Source organism: Cyclopterus lumpus, chromosome 17 (genome assembly GCF_009769545.1).
Source record: "Cyclopterus lumpus isolate fCycLum1 chromosome 17, fCycLum1.pri, whole genome shotgun sequence".
Classification (NCBI taxonomy): domain Eukaryota; kingdom Metazoa; phylum Chordata; class Actinopteri; order Perciformes; family Cyclopteridae; genus Cyclopterus; species Cyclopterus lumpus.
The window spans coordinates 3,649,584-3,664,933 of NC_046982.1; the positions used below are offsets into that span (position 1 = coordinate 3,649,584).

The 15,350-nt window shown below is 40.6% G+C and overlaps 1 protein-coding gene across 1 annotated transcript in view; it reads right to left on the minus strand.

Moving 5' to 3' along the window:
* The window catches only part of brinp2 (bone morphogenetic protein/retinoic acid inducible neural-specific 2), a 106,487-nt gene that overhangs the window by 53,854 nt on the left and 37,283 nt on the right, over positions 1-15,350 (minus strand). Inside the window, exon 4 of the mRNA XM_034555872.1 lies at positions 2,693-2,798. Within this exon, the coding sequence (XP_034411763.1) occupies positions 2,693-2,798 (106 nt within the window). The remainder of the gene's footprint in view (positions 1-2,692; positions 2,799-15,350) is intronic.

A 15,350-nucleotide genomic window follows, 5' to 3' on the forward strand; every position in this document is an offset into this window, starting at 1 on the left:
TATGGGTTTTCCACATTGTTCTCCCTGATGAAAATATCCTGAATCTTTGAATATGCCACAAGCCCATAACAAGAAGATATATATTTTAAGATCTATTTTTTTTATTATTATTTATTAACAAAACCAAACGGTAAGGATAATTACATCCTTCTTATCCTACTTACTAATTATTACAAAACAAAAAACATTAACCTTTTTAGAGATGCTAGGTGAGCACAATGCACCATTGAGTCGAGGTGAATGAAGCCGCATAGTACAAAATTGCTTCAATAATCTTCTTCAACAGTGAGCTGATTCCTCAGTAGGCGCACTCTTCTTGAGAATGTGTCGGACTGAAACTCAAAGTTTATTCATTATTTTACATTGCACCTTTCACCGAGTCAAATTCCTTATATATTCAACGTAACTGGCAATAAAAACGTGTGATTCTGATCATGACGTCACCTATTGGTTTGTGGACTGCCGTTTTAAAGTCTTGAGTATTTAGGCCGTCGGCATGTTGTTTTTTCGCAACCGATGAACGGAAGTTACCATATTTGGAATGTGGAGGAGTGACGTAGTGATGCCGGATATGGCTCTGGTAGCAACCTGTCAATCACAGTAAGCCCGCTCTAAAGCATACCCTGCTTTATGGTCCATTTGATTGTAAATGGACCATAATTTACTAAATGAATATCATGCTATATTGAAGAAGATTTGAAATTAGAGATTGAGAGCACAAACTCATGTTCACAATGTTTACTGAGGGAATAAATCAAAAGAGAAGTAGAGTCATTTTCACATTTTTACAATTAGACTTCTTTCTGCAACCGGAGGAGTCGTCCCCTGCTGGTCAGTAGAGGGAGTGCACGTTTTAAGACACAGAACTGGAGGTCGCCCCCTGCTTTAATTTTAGTATGTCTTCTGCAGGAGGCTTTCACTGCTACCAGAAAGAGGGGAGATATTGATGCTCAGCAAAAATATATATTATATATGGCAAATACTGATCCCATAATGCACTGGATGTGTATGTACAGTAGTGTTCGCTGTTCACCGCCCGCCTCCTGCTTCATCCTGGTATATTTTTCCATTATTTTAAGGAGCTTCCAATGACATTATTTCATGCAGTAACTTGTGCTTTGATGCAGTAATTTGTGTTCACATTTGGATACGAACAGGAGCCTGACGGACCGGTGGGGGGTGGACGGGGGTTGGTTCCTTCCAAAATGCCATTAGGCGGTTTAATTAGGATCCAAGCAGACCTGCTGATGCAGACGTGGAACAATACATCAGACGTTATCCAGTACAGGCACAGCCTCATTTCCCAGATCGACAGCCGTTAATTCCTTTTAGAATTAGCCATGCTAATGACCGGTCCTTTCTGTCACCTTAAATTGTTTATTCCTTTTATTCATATCTATTCACTTAGCCCACAGATTTTACACCCATGCTCCCAATCACTGTGAAAGATTTCCCCCTTGGCGTGGTGATTATTTTATACTCGTATCACGGCAATGAATTACAAAAACAAATCGCACTTCCAGTGATGGAATAGATCTTCGCGAGTGAAATGTAGACATTATGGCTCTGCTGAATGGGAATGTGTGCCCGGCTGACACTGTGACACTGGCTTGTTCACCACAAAGTAAATAGTAAAAGCAAAGACTTTTCTGTATGTGTTGCTGTGAAACACTGCACGTGGAACACAATTGCGCCGCGGTGTTGCAAAGTCAACAGGAAACGTGCACTCAGCAGACCGCTGGTCTCCACCAGGTGTGTCTGCCTCCACACTCCCAAACAAAGAGGAGTTGAATGTCACTCACGTGTGCCTCCCAGCTCCCTTTCAGTGCATATGAGAAAAACAGGGACTCATTCATTTTGTTGGGGGCCTTGCTTTAATGGCTCATAACATATTGGGTATGGATTTAATCAGCAGAAAAGAAATGAGACCAAACTTTTCTATGGATGTCCGTTTTTGAGCCTTACCTTACTGTCGGCCTATTTTATATATTGTTTATATTTGTCCCCTATCCTTTATTTCTTGTTCCTCTGTTGTATTCTCTGGCACTGCAGCATCAGTTACGTGTTGCCACTAAAGCACTTAGTGATCAATTGTGGCCCCTTGCCAGTCGCTCAATAAATGTGAACATCTGCAACCACAGTGGTCATAAATCTGCACAAAAAAACAATATTAGCCATGCACATGTGCAACCCAATCTTACGCCTGGCGGAGCTTATTAAAGGTTATTAAGCCTAGAACATTGCCCAGGCTTCTTTTTCATGGCCCGATAGAATGTCAACTTCTATTTAACACAAAGGGCTTGTCCACGGATTACCGCTTTGTGTGGGATTTCCTTCTGCGCAGAATGATCCAGGTGCAGTTGGAAGGGGGTCAGGGAGGGGTCAGTGTGGCTGGATATGGTCCATCTACAGCTCGGCAAGATAACAGTTTTCCCCCCGAGAGACTGAGAGCCGGTCAGACACAACAGTCATAAGAACTACTGCAGCGTAAAGTAAAGGGTGATCCCGGCCAACTGCTACACACAGGAGGTCAGAGGCTTGGCAGGGTGGTTGTGAAATCCGTCTGCAGACTTTTTTATTTGTGTGTGTGTGTGTGTGTGTGTGTGTGTGTGTGTGTGTGTGTGTGTGTGTGTGTGTGTGTGTGTGTGTGTGTGTGTGTGTGTGTGTGTGTGTGTGTGTTATCAAGCCTTACCCTTTAGGTGGATCTTATTTTCCGGGCTGTGCACCAACACCGAGCTAACTGAATCCAAGCTGTCATAGTTACTGCAGCCGAGAGGGCCCGTCCTTGTCTCGGTTACCTAGGAAACAGAGGAAGGACAGATCTATTTAAAATATATGTTGCTGTTGTTGCAGCATTTTTCCTGATCCGATGTGAGGTCCTGGGACAGGGATGTCGTATGTGTACAAATTGTAAAGTCCTCTGAGGCAAATTTGTAATTTGTGATATTGGGCTATACAAAATAAACTGAATTTAATTGAATAGGGTGCACAAAGTTCCATTAGTTGATCAGAATTACAAATTAAAAAAGTTGACTTTCATGGAATATTTATATCATTTCTTTTTACTAATGAGAGAGAAAACAGGAAATATAGCATCATTTTTTTAATATGTTTTTTTTGGTATAAATCATAACCATGAGGGAAAAAAACACGACTTGTTTTTGACCCAAGGGCGGATTTAAACCCCCATGACCAGAGATCCTCCCACTCGATTTGCATTGTTTGTATCCTGCCCTTCAGGACCTATTATGCTCAAATAGCAGATTACATGCAGTATGTGAAGGCGTTTGTATTTTACCTAGAATCCCTGTAACAACAAGTGCTAAGACTACCATGTCTCCATGGTAGTCTTAGCACTGGTACCGTGGTACATACTACCAATTATTGCAACAGGCACCAGGGTATGTCAGCCTTGCTGGCAGGTGTGCAGTATAACTATTTTTACAAAACATAGCTCTGCTCCACAGTTTCACTCAACAAGTCTTCCAAATCTAACAGCAATGTACTTCCTTTGCCCTCTTGAAGGACACAGAGAAACGTTTACTGAGCTGACGCCTCGGCATCAGAAAATGTCTTTTATGACAGTAAAACCATGCTTAAAGAGGCTGTAATTTATGTTTGTTTAATAGAAATCTGGCAAACAAGACAATGTGAAAGGGCTTGTCGTTAGGTACTGTCTCCATAGAGACTGATCACCTGAACCTGCAGCTCCCCTTAGGCGCCACAAGCTTCTTTGCAGTCACTGGCAATCTGCAGCTGAAGAGGAAGGGGAGGGCCCAGTAGTCTCCTCCTCCAACCTTGTATTTAGCCTTTCTGAGGCCGTTGCCAAGATGCTGCTCCGATGGTCCAGCAAATTTGGATAGATTTATTCACACACACTATGGAGATTGATTGAAAGCACATGAGTCGTTTAAAATGTTGCATTAACGCTATTTTTAACAGGCTGATATTTAAACCAAAATAGGCTATATATATATATATATCATGATTTATTTCAATACAACCAGCATTCAGAACCACCAAATAGCCAGAATGGAAAAAAACGTTGTTTCCTAACTACATTTTCCCACCACAGTGGTGATTCCCCTGTGGGATTGTCAGCCGGATGAGGCTCCTTGGATTAAAGAGTCTACTATTAGCGACCCCAACTGCTGTCTTCAAGCTGTCTCTCTTACACACCATTTACTCGACCCTCTCGTACTTCTTTGTGTGGAGGAAAACAAAGAAGAGAGTCCCTCACTCAGTAGGAAGTAAATTGTGTGTTTGCTCCCAAAAGATTGAACAAAGCCCCCGAGCTGAAGAGGTGCCCCTGACATTTCTGTCATTAAGCTCCATTACAAAATAATTATTGGCCACACATCACAGACATCAGTAGTGCTTCATACATGCAATGGAAAATGTGATACATGGAGAGCATCTCACTCGACATGCTGTGAAAGAGATGGTCCGCTGCTAATTGGGGCGACACAATGACGAGAGAGGCGTAAGAGGAAGTGATACAAAAGTCAAGTGTATATAAAGAGACAAAAGGGCAGACAAATGTTCAAAGATCAAGCCGGAGACAAAAAAAAAGACAAAAGACCAGGGAAGAAAGGGAAGAAAGGGAAGAAAGAAAAAAAAGGACATCCAGAATGAATGAGCGAGGGCGCAACAAATAGTTAATTTCCAGAGTGACGCCTCTAGCCGAGCCATTCTCCAGCTTAATCACGCCATTTGGCAAATGGCGCCGCCCGTGCGAATTTGACATCCTCAAAATAGCCTTGTGTCTCACATCTCCACACTCTGCCTTGCATGAAGATGGCATCTATTATCCAAAGAAATGGAAGTTAGCCTTCAAGGCGCAACAAAATGATACATCTCTCTAATATAGCTGAGATGTAGTCAAAGATAAGCGAGACATAAAGGCGAGAAGCAATGGGTGATTAGCGGCGGGGGAGATGCCGTTTTGGGTTGTTGCTCGAGATGAGGGCGCAGATAATCTCTGCTTTTAATAATGAACAAGACTCAACTGTTGCATTCCATTGCTGTTTTTGTTTTGACTGGGGAACAAAATCAGCTCTCCGTTCTAGTTAAATTCAGCCTTCTACGAGTGTTTTCAGATGGAACTAAAAGGGAATATTTCTATTTGGGTGTTGCTAATTAAAATTAAAATGTTTCAACTTGAGTGGAAAATGTACGCTTGTCCTTGAGTCGTATGAGTTATAAACATATTATGGAGTAAGGAAGAAAAATGAGGGCGCTCCAGAGAAACTGTATGTTAAGCATAGGCTGGGTATACGAAGTGGACGGAGTCACCGTGAGGTCACCACATTGGTGTGTGGCACTGCGGTTTGTGACTGAAAAGGTGAAAGTTGTAAGATAAAAAAACGTAGACAACGACGAGTTAGCAACCCGACAACCACAATTTAGCCACGCCTCTAAAGCATAACCTGCTTTATAGTCTGTTTGACTCTACATGGATCATCATTTACTAAATAAACATCATAATATATGATAATATATATATATATAATATGGATATAATTAGAATCAGAGCTGGAGAAACAAAACAGTTTTTACATTATGTATCGTCATTTCACGTGAGGCTGAGTCGGGTTTGATGAGTTAGGTCATTTCATATTCTCTCGAAACATTGAGCCTAATTCATTCATTTGTGTTCAAGAGAAACCATAATCATATACTCGGTTATTTAATGATGACTTCACAATCAGAATTACAAAATACACAGACGCAAAAAAATTATAAATAAGATGAACGTATTCCGCCGTTAAAAATCGTCCCTGCGCTTAAATGTAATAGAACCCAATATAAATACTCAATGCAGTTTGTTTGACAGGCGACAGAGAGAAAACACCTCTACTCCTACAGTGATGATTATTGTGTGTCTTTATTATTATAAATGCAGTGATCAAAAGTCTCTCCAGCTGTTAAAGCCGACTGACAGCTGATCCAGCTGTGATTGGCTGATCCGCCTTCATCAGAAACAGGCGTGGCTTCACGTGACGCTTCAAAAGAAAGGTTGTCTCATTTCTCTTAAAACACATTTCCTTGATTCCTCTCTCCTTATGTGGGTTCCTTGAAAAAACGCAAGTGAGGGAAACAAGGGTGCAATTAAGAGACTTGGGACTGTAGAGTTGTAATGTTTTTTATATATACTTGCACATGTAAATAGGAAAGTCCATGTTTTAAATTAATACATAAGAAGGATATGATAATCAATAAGGGATATTATGAAGAATATTCTGAAGGAATGTGTTAGGAAAACATGGGAGAAAAGTCACTGTCACTGTATAAGTATGTTACTGTAAAGGTGTAATCATTGAATAAGTATTATTGTAACTGTATGCTGATTGTTTTATGGTTATCATAACTATAAAGATGACTCAGGTATGAATGGAATGTATTGATCCAAGGAGGCGTAGTCAAAGTAGTGGTCTCCCTAAGAGACTGGAAGATAGGCATTTATTTTGAAGGAGCCCATCTTACTGTTTAGGGCCAAAAGGGAAGAGATAAGGGAAGTAGCATCGTGGTTTATTGCTTAGAGAAGTCTGCCTCTTTGTAGTGATAGGTAAATAGCATATTGTGTAGTTGAGGTATAAGCATGCATACCTGATACTAACCAATGGAGAAGCTTTATGCTCAGTGTATGGATTGTACTTAACCTTTCGAAACTCTGTAAGGCGTGGCATTTGTCCTCTCACGTGAAGGTGGTAGACAGTGAACTATTTTAACAGATTTTGATTCATATAAATTGTTATTATAGCCTGTGGACCCAACGACACGTGAGCGCGCCCGTCTGGGACAGAAATATATGCTTATGATCCTTATTCTTTTATTAAATACTTTATATTTTAAATTACTGGTCTCAGGACATCTTTCAAAGCGCGGGAAGCTCAGAATTTCGGTTGACGTACCCATGGACTACAAATTGTAGTCTGAATATCGACGTTGATGCATATACTTGTATTTATTTCAGGAAAAAAAATCCATACTTTAATCCAAACCACAACCCTTTCACAAACCTAACCAAGTAGTTTTGTTGACTGAACAGGTCCTGTTTCGGCACTGTGTTCATTCACTGTCGCTCGTGTTGCTGGAAATTCGTAGAACGCACAAAAACTGAGAAATGTTTGTAGGATGTCGTACCATCCGTCGTATGAATAAAGTGTGTGGCCAAAACCACTTGTCTCACAGTGGTCCAATGTCCAAAACTCGAGCTTTAACTCAACGCAGGCAGTCCAGCTGTTTCCATTTCCTGCTGGCCGTCTGAATTATGGCGTATGGCAACACACCGGTGCGGAGGTCTTCGACCACGCGACTCCGGCCACACACTGAAGCTGGATCACGGACAAACGGCACGACGCGAGAAGTCACCATGGATCTATTGTCTCATGAGCAGTGTACAGAAAACCGTTATCCACCCAAAACTACTCTCAATGCCAAATTTACATTTCTATGTTTCCGCCATCATTTCATCTCTGTTTGAGAGTGTTGATTATGATTATTATCAAAAGTTATATCCCTGTTGTCTGCACTTTACACTTGACTTTCTTTGTTTGCAGAACCCACGACTGTTTCAAAGTTGAGAGCTTTGAGCTGCGTAGCAGCGAATACACGCTGGGCTTGTTTGTACCTCAGCGAGCAGCTTCAATGATAACGCGCCTGAGAGCTGCCACCCCCGTCTCTGCCTTTGTTCAAAAGTCCCAAGAGCCCTTCACTGAGTCGATCTTTCAACCTGGGCCATTTAGTATTTTCTTTTTTTTGGTATGTTTATTTAACAATGTGCATTATTCAAACATTGCAGTCAGTAGTGGTGTTTTTTCTAATGGCCCTGAGACTGAATTTATTTTTTGGAATCTATTCCGCTCCCTTTTTCAGAAGAATTATGATTACTGATCTAACAAACTGATTTTATTTGCATCCTTACGCCAATGTAACCACTTTATCAAAAGATTGCCCTTCTCTTTGAAGTTCAAACGAAAATGTGGATTCGATACATTCGATATATGTTTTTGCATTGAGGACATAGACTGTGGAGGTGTTGTGTACAGGACTGCATTATAAAGAGAATTGTTTCTAATATTCTGAGCAGCTCATTTATGTTGACGAAAAGGATCAAAACAACACCCTGTCAACATATTGTACAATAGCATCTTTAACTATGGCCTCAGGAACATAATTGAATAAACCTAACAATCTCAACAAAACCTTTCATGAAGGTAAAACCTATGGCTGAGCTGTCATATTAAATAGATTGTTATACTTATTGTCAACAAACATCGTAAAAAAACACAAACAAAGTATTATATGTGCATCCAAAGCCTGGTATATCCTATTCCTAGGCTCCATGAAACATGTTCCGTAATCACCATGGACGTCTGTTTTGACTCAATCCCACACAAACTGCTGTAAATACTCACTAGTCAAGTGTATTGATTGGCAGCTGAAAAAAGTCCCTCCAACAAATACACTTGCTCCTCCTGTGTGAGTAATATTTGCAAAAAGCCACAGTGCCAAGCTGTTTTAAGACATTACTTACTCTTGTATGGGCTTGGGACTGACACATTGTTGGTTGTGCAAAACATATAGAATTATACCTGATCCTTCAGGAAATGTAAGCAAAACGTTGGTGAAATCTTACAAATGTACAGTTTAAAAAAAAAGAAAAGTCAAGCTTTTCTATCCCTCCACGTCCTCTACCGGACCTAATAGAAATGTGATTTGCAAAGCACAATGTGTGCACAAACACACAGATTCACTACCCAGAAGTCGCTTCTCCTGTTATATGACATCCTCAAACGGCATTTTTTTGACACCGCAAATCATTACGGGACATTTAAGTAGCAGTGAAGGTGTCGAGATTCAAAGGTGTATTCTTTTTCAGTTCTTTTTTTAACAGTATATCGGTCAATAAAAAATGTTCATCGGTACAAAATGTTTGTTACTGCAACATGATGAGGTTTTATAGAGGATAAAAGTGCCTGGCTGCAGTTTCCCCGCTGACTTTGGCTCTAGAAAGTGGCAGCGCTGCGGTAAAAATACTCCTTTGCACCACACGCAGCCAGTTTCTCCCTCTTTTCCAAACAGCAAATTGCACACAGGTGTTACAGAGGCTCCTTTTTTTTATTGTCTGGAGCCTCAACTAAATGCGTGACTGAGAGAACCTGCGCGTTACTGCCAGAGATAAAGATAGTGTATTTCACTCGGCAGCGACACAGAGCCCAGAGGCGTACATGGACACAGGTCAAGTACCTCCCACTCAGTGTCGCTTTCCTCTTGGGGGATGAGTTGATCTGGCAGAACACGCACGCAGCAGGTGGCTCGCATAGCAGATCCTCATTTAGCAGAGACATGCAAAGGATGCTCCACTCTAAAGTGGGAGTGGTGGCGTGTTTCTGCACTTGTAAGTGTGTGTGTGTGTGTGTGTGTGTGTGTGTGTGTGTAGGCCGGGCATGCTGAATCACTGTGTTAGCAATGAAATTGCTGGAAAATTGGAGCGTTTACCTGAACTGTCTTCAAGGAGGAAAACTGTTTTATTTCTGTCCCCATCAACGTGATTCTTTTTCGTTTTTTTTCATCTTTTATTCAGGTGATAGTGATTCATTAATGACCATGAGAGTGAAAAAAATGTGGTAATTTAAACATTTCTGAATCTCTGTGCACATATGTTTGGTATGATCTTCTCTTAAGGTGTTGAAACAATTGAATTGTTTCATGAAGATCCATTTTGTTGCATTATATCGTTGATATGCAAATGTTTGCAGGCACATAGAATCATTATTATTTGTCATAAGGGGGAACTGTGGTGTGGGAGGCAAACAATTGTTTGATACATGGCCTCAGGTGTAAAACATTTCACACATTTTTGTATTTACATGCAATATAGAGAAGGTGGTATGGATATTTAGAAGTATAAAAGACAAAGTAAAGGTACCAACAATCATTTGTTGCTTTGGATGACTGTTTGGAAATGTGTTGGAAAGAAGCTAGCTAGCTTAGCCTGTTGCCACGGTGACCTGGTCCCAGACAAGCAGCAGAAAAGAGATAAATAGATTAATTATAAAACAATTCCGTATGTAAAATAATAACCAACCAAAACTGGGGAATTGTATGTGTTATGTATGAGCCATAGTAAGCATTACTCATAGTAAGCACTTGATTGAGTAAATGGGGTTTCTGGAATTATTTTTCGGGGGAATTTTTTGTCTTTATCAAATGAGACAGAGTAGAGATACCCGCAATCCATTTTTTTGTCTCTGACATACAACCACAGCCGGACACTAACTGACATCTATCAAAAGCTTTAAGTTGTAAATTTAAAGTGGATATTGTTTCAGTAATTGTTTCAAATAATGATGACACAATGGACCTTCCAGGCTTTAACTTTGGTCTTCAGCTGGTCATTTAGATCACTTATCCGTCACTTTGAGCTGTCAGCTTGGACTTTTCTGCTCTCTCGTTATGCCCGTGGTGTTCAGGGATTACAACTAATTTTTCATTCTCGGTTTGGTTTCTCCTTTCTGATTCATTCAGACTTAAGCCAGAGGAAAACAACTCATACACGAGGCATACCGTACCGCCTGCTTCACTGAAGATGCAGTTCTTTGCGTTTCAGACTCTGTTGTTGTTTTTCAGAGAGCGGACACATTTGAATTGCAATGTAGGGTTGATTTTCCCGTCCTCTCGGAGTGTCTTGGGCTCTGGCTGTGATCACTCGGGTTCTCTCTTCGTTGCACAGACGGTACTTCTAGGGCTGTCTTCCTGCCTCATGTTCTGCTGTTGCATTCAACTCTCAACATTTTAATGTGACTTTTACTAATGTTGCAAAACTGCTAGAAATATACGAGGTGGACGGACGTGGATGGCTTTCTACTTTTTTAAAGAGTCGTCGGTGTGTCATTGCTGCTGACAGCTGGTGAAATTTGAAGAAATATGCCACCTTGCCTTTTAGAGCAAGTCTATTTTTTCTTATGTCCTTTTCCTCCACTTTGTGCACAGGAACCGTGATGCAGAGTGATCTTTAAGCTGTTGTTTTTTTCCCTTGAAAACAAGAGTTAAAATACTATCAAGAATCACACATGATACAACGAGACAGAAAAATTACCATGAAATTCTGAAACTAATCCATCTTTTAAAACTTGAACAACTATAGTTTTAGGGTGCTTTCACAAGCCGACATCTAGTCTGTTTTAATCAAACTCGGGGTGCGGTTCATTTGGGTAGAACCCTAGTGTTGGCATCGAGAATATAATCGGACCCAATGGCAGTGCACAAAAATAGTGACGTCCATGAAGACTTAACAGATCAACTGGAGAAGGGATTTGTTCACCTGGTCAAAGAGAGAACAAACAAAAATATAAATGTGCTCCCTCGTGCATGCCGTTCTCAGCATATTCATTTATCAATTTGCTCCACTGTGATTTGCGTACTGTAAAAACCGCCTCAGACTAAATAGAAAACAAACCAAAAGGTATCAAGTTCCGCTCTGATTCAGACGACAAGACTAGACGACTGTGGCTTGTCAAAGCGCCCTTAATGATCCCAGTCATGATGCATTTTGCTTCCTGTTGGTGAACACACAAACATAAAGGTTTAGGATATAATACATCATTTAATATTTCTCTAATTGTGGCAATCTAACATAAAACTTTACTTCCAAAACTTATTCAATGCCCATTAATCTTTAAATTCAACGTGTTAACTTCTGACAAGGGGAAAGCCTTGGAGGAAAAGTAAACTAGCGGTGCATGTTTGTTAACACAATTGTAATTAATCAAATTACCACAGTGAGTAATTACCACTGAGAAAAACAGGAGCCATGACCGGGGGCTTTGGTCTGTTGGAAGGGCTAATCCAGTCTTTTACAATGAGATGTATATGGATACAGTCATAACGGCCCCACACAGCTATCCATGATTTAGTGCGTGAGTTAAAGCATTTTTGCGTATTGCAGCAAAGATAAAAGCCAATTTGTTCTCTGGCAGCAGAACAAGAGGTTAACGCAAAGACAATCTTTCATCGGCTGTTAATTCACTAAATACAAAAACTAGGTGCTATACAGGGCCACTTAATAATTCCCAAGGCTGGATCCACTTTTATTGATTCTTAGAAAATGTGAAACTGTAAAAATCATGTACGACAATTTCACATAAAGTAATTACACCTCGGACTTTAAGGGCCGTTGGGAGTTTTGGGATCCAGGTCAGTTGCCTGGTTTATAATGATTCATTTCTGACACAAAGTGAGGAACTTTTAACTGTTTCTGAAACAGTCTCAATTTAATAGCGACAACTCCATGTGACCTACATAAGTAAACAAGACCATCTGAGAGAAGATTGTCTATTTTCATATGGTTATTCTTAATGCTCGTCGAGTCGGACTTCGCACAAAAACACATGAAATCATGGCAACACCAACACTAAAGTGCTAGAGACCCAGGCCGTATTGCATGGCCCGCAGGAGGAAAAGGTTATTTCTGGGGAGTTTTTCCTGATCCGATGTGAGGTCCTGGGATAGGGATGTCGTATGTGTACAGATTGTAAAGTCCTCTGAGGCAAATTTGTAATTTGTGATATTGGGCTATACAAAATAAACTGAATTGAAGTGAATTGAAAGGGAGGTGAGAATAATGATGGTTCCATCTTAACTGATACATGAATTTTGTGGAGAAAGTGTGTAACTATTAAAATCACAACTATTTGACATATAGTACACCTGGGATTGTTTGGGCCCTTCAGGAAGATTAATTTGTATCTTAACTGTTATTGCATGATGTGCCTTTACTTTTAGGATACCCCTATTTCCCACTGCTTTATATGTGACTTTCCATATCGTTTTGCAACTTTTGCATTCCACTCAAATAAAATTGATATGGTAAATCATTTTTGGCAAACGCACACAGAACTACAGAATCTGACAAATTGTCAGAAAATGGCTTCTGTCAGAGAGTACAGAAACCGACTCACTGCTTTGGCCACGCCCTCGACCTTGTTCTTGCATGTGGCATTGACATTGAGCATTTGGAGGTCTTCCGACAGAACCCTCTTCTGTCAGACCACTACCTCATAACTTTTGACTTTATACTCCCGGAGTGTACACTGTTAGTCAAAAGTTTCTACACCAGATGTTTAACTGACAGTGCTGTAGCTAAATTTAAAGAAGTGATTCCTTCTGCATTTGATTCAATACCACGTCTCAATGTGACGGAGGACTCCTGTGCTAACTTTAGTCCGTTCCAGATTGTTTATCTTGTCGATAGTGCAACAGGATCACGGAGAATGACACTAGACTTGATAGCCCCTCTGAAGAAGAAGACGGTGAGTCAAAGGTGGTTTGCTCCCTGGTATAACCCTCAGACCCAAAAACTAAAGCAAACATCACGAAAGCTTGAAAGTATATGGCGTTCCACCAATTTGGAAGAATCACTCTTAGTTTGGCGAGATAGTCTTAAAACATATAAGAAGGCTCTCCGTAATGCCAGAGCCGCCTATTACTCATCAGTAATTGAGAAAATTAAGAACAACCCCAGGTTTCTCTTTAGCACTGTAGGCTGACAGAGAGTCACAGCTCTGTGGATTTGTGTATTCCTATAGACCTCAGTAGCATGAACTTCTTCAATAAAAGGATTGTAACTATTAGAGGCAAGATTGATGATCTCTTGCCGTCAGCTAGTGCCGATCTGTCCTCATGTGGAGTGGCCTTGGAAACGGCTGTATGCCCTGGTGTATATTTGGATAGCTTTTCTCCCATTAACCCAGACCAATTGTCTTCAACGGTTTCTACTTCTAAACCGTCTACCTGTCTCTTGGACCCCATCCCAACGAGGCTGCTTAAAGAAGTTTTGCCTTTAATTGGCACCTCTCTGTTGAATTTTATTTACCTTATATATGTTTCCTTTGGGCAACATTATCAGAAAACAGTCCATAAACTTTCATTGTTATGCAGATGATACTCAATTATATCTATTGATCAAACCAGAAGAGACAAACAAGAACCCTAAACTTCAAGCATGTCTTAAAGACATCAAAATACGGATGACCTACAACTTCCTGATGTTAAACTCAGACAAAACTGAAGTTATTTTACTCGGCCCTGAACACCTCAGAGATCAATTATCTGGTGATGTGGTTTCTTGTAGATGGCATTGCCCTGGCATCAAACGCCATTGTAAAGAATCTCGGCATTATCTTTGATCAGGACTTGTCCTTTAACTCCCACGTGAAGCAAATCTCAAGGACTGTATTTTTTCATCTACGTAACATTTCAAAAATCAGGCACATCTTGTCTCAAAAAGATGCAGTTTGTTACTTCTAGACTAGATTACTGCAACCCCCTTATTATCAGGCTGCTCTAATAAGTCTCTTAAGTCCCTACAGTTGATCCAGAATGCTGCAGCTCATGTACTCACAAAAACTCAGAAAATAGATCACATTACTCCTGTATTAGCTGCTCTGCACTGGCTCCCTGTAAAATCAAGAATCACATTTAAAATTCTTCTCCTCACCTACAAAGCCTTGATTGGTGATGCACCATCATAACTTAAGGAGCTTGTAGTACCATATTGCCCCACTAGAGAGCTGCGCTCACTAAATGCGGGGCTGCTTGTGGTTCCTAGAGTCTTAAAGTTATCAAGCTCCTCTTTTATGGAACCAGCTTCCACTTTCAGTCCAGGAGGCAGACGCAGTCACCTCATTTACGAGTAGACTTAAGATTTTCCTCTTTATTAGTGCTTATAGTTAGGGCTGAATCAGGTTTGCCCTGGTCCAGCCCCTCTATATGCTGCTATAGGCTTATAGGCTGCTGGGGGATGTTTTAGGATACACTGAGCACCTATCTCCTCTTCTCTCTCTCCTTATGGATGAATTTACATCTCTCCATTGCACCTTATTAACTCTGCTTCCTCCCCGGAGTCTTTGTGACTTCATGTCTCATAGTGTCCATTGGACCTGGAGGTGTCTGATGCCTGGTGGAGGTCTGGATCGTGGTCCATGCCTACTACAAATTATTCATAATTTCTGTCATATTCATTGAATGTGTTGTAACTCTGTAACACTGTTCATTTGTACACATGACATCTATTGCTTCTGTCCATCCGGGGAGAGGGATCCTCCTCTGTTGCTCTCTCGAAGGTTTCTTCCCTTTTTTCCCTGTGAAAGGTTATTTTCTAGTTTTTCCTGATCCGGGGTCCTAGGACAGGGATGTCGTATGTGTACAGATTGTAATTTGTAATTTGTGATATTGGGCTATACAAAATAAACTGAATTGAATTGAAAAAAGTGACTGAGGTCATGCTGGTAAATTGTACAAATGCAGCTCTGAGTGTATTTTATTAAATATCACTGGATCGATTG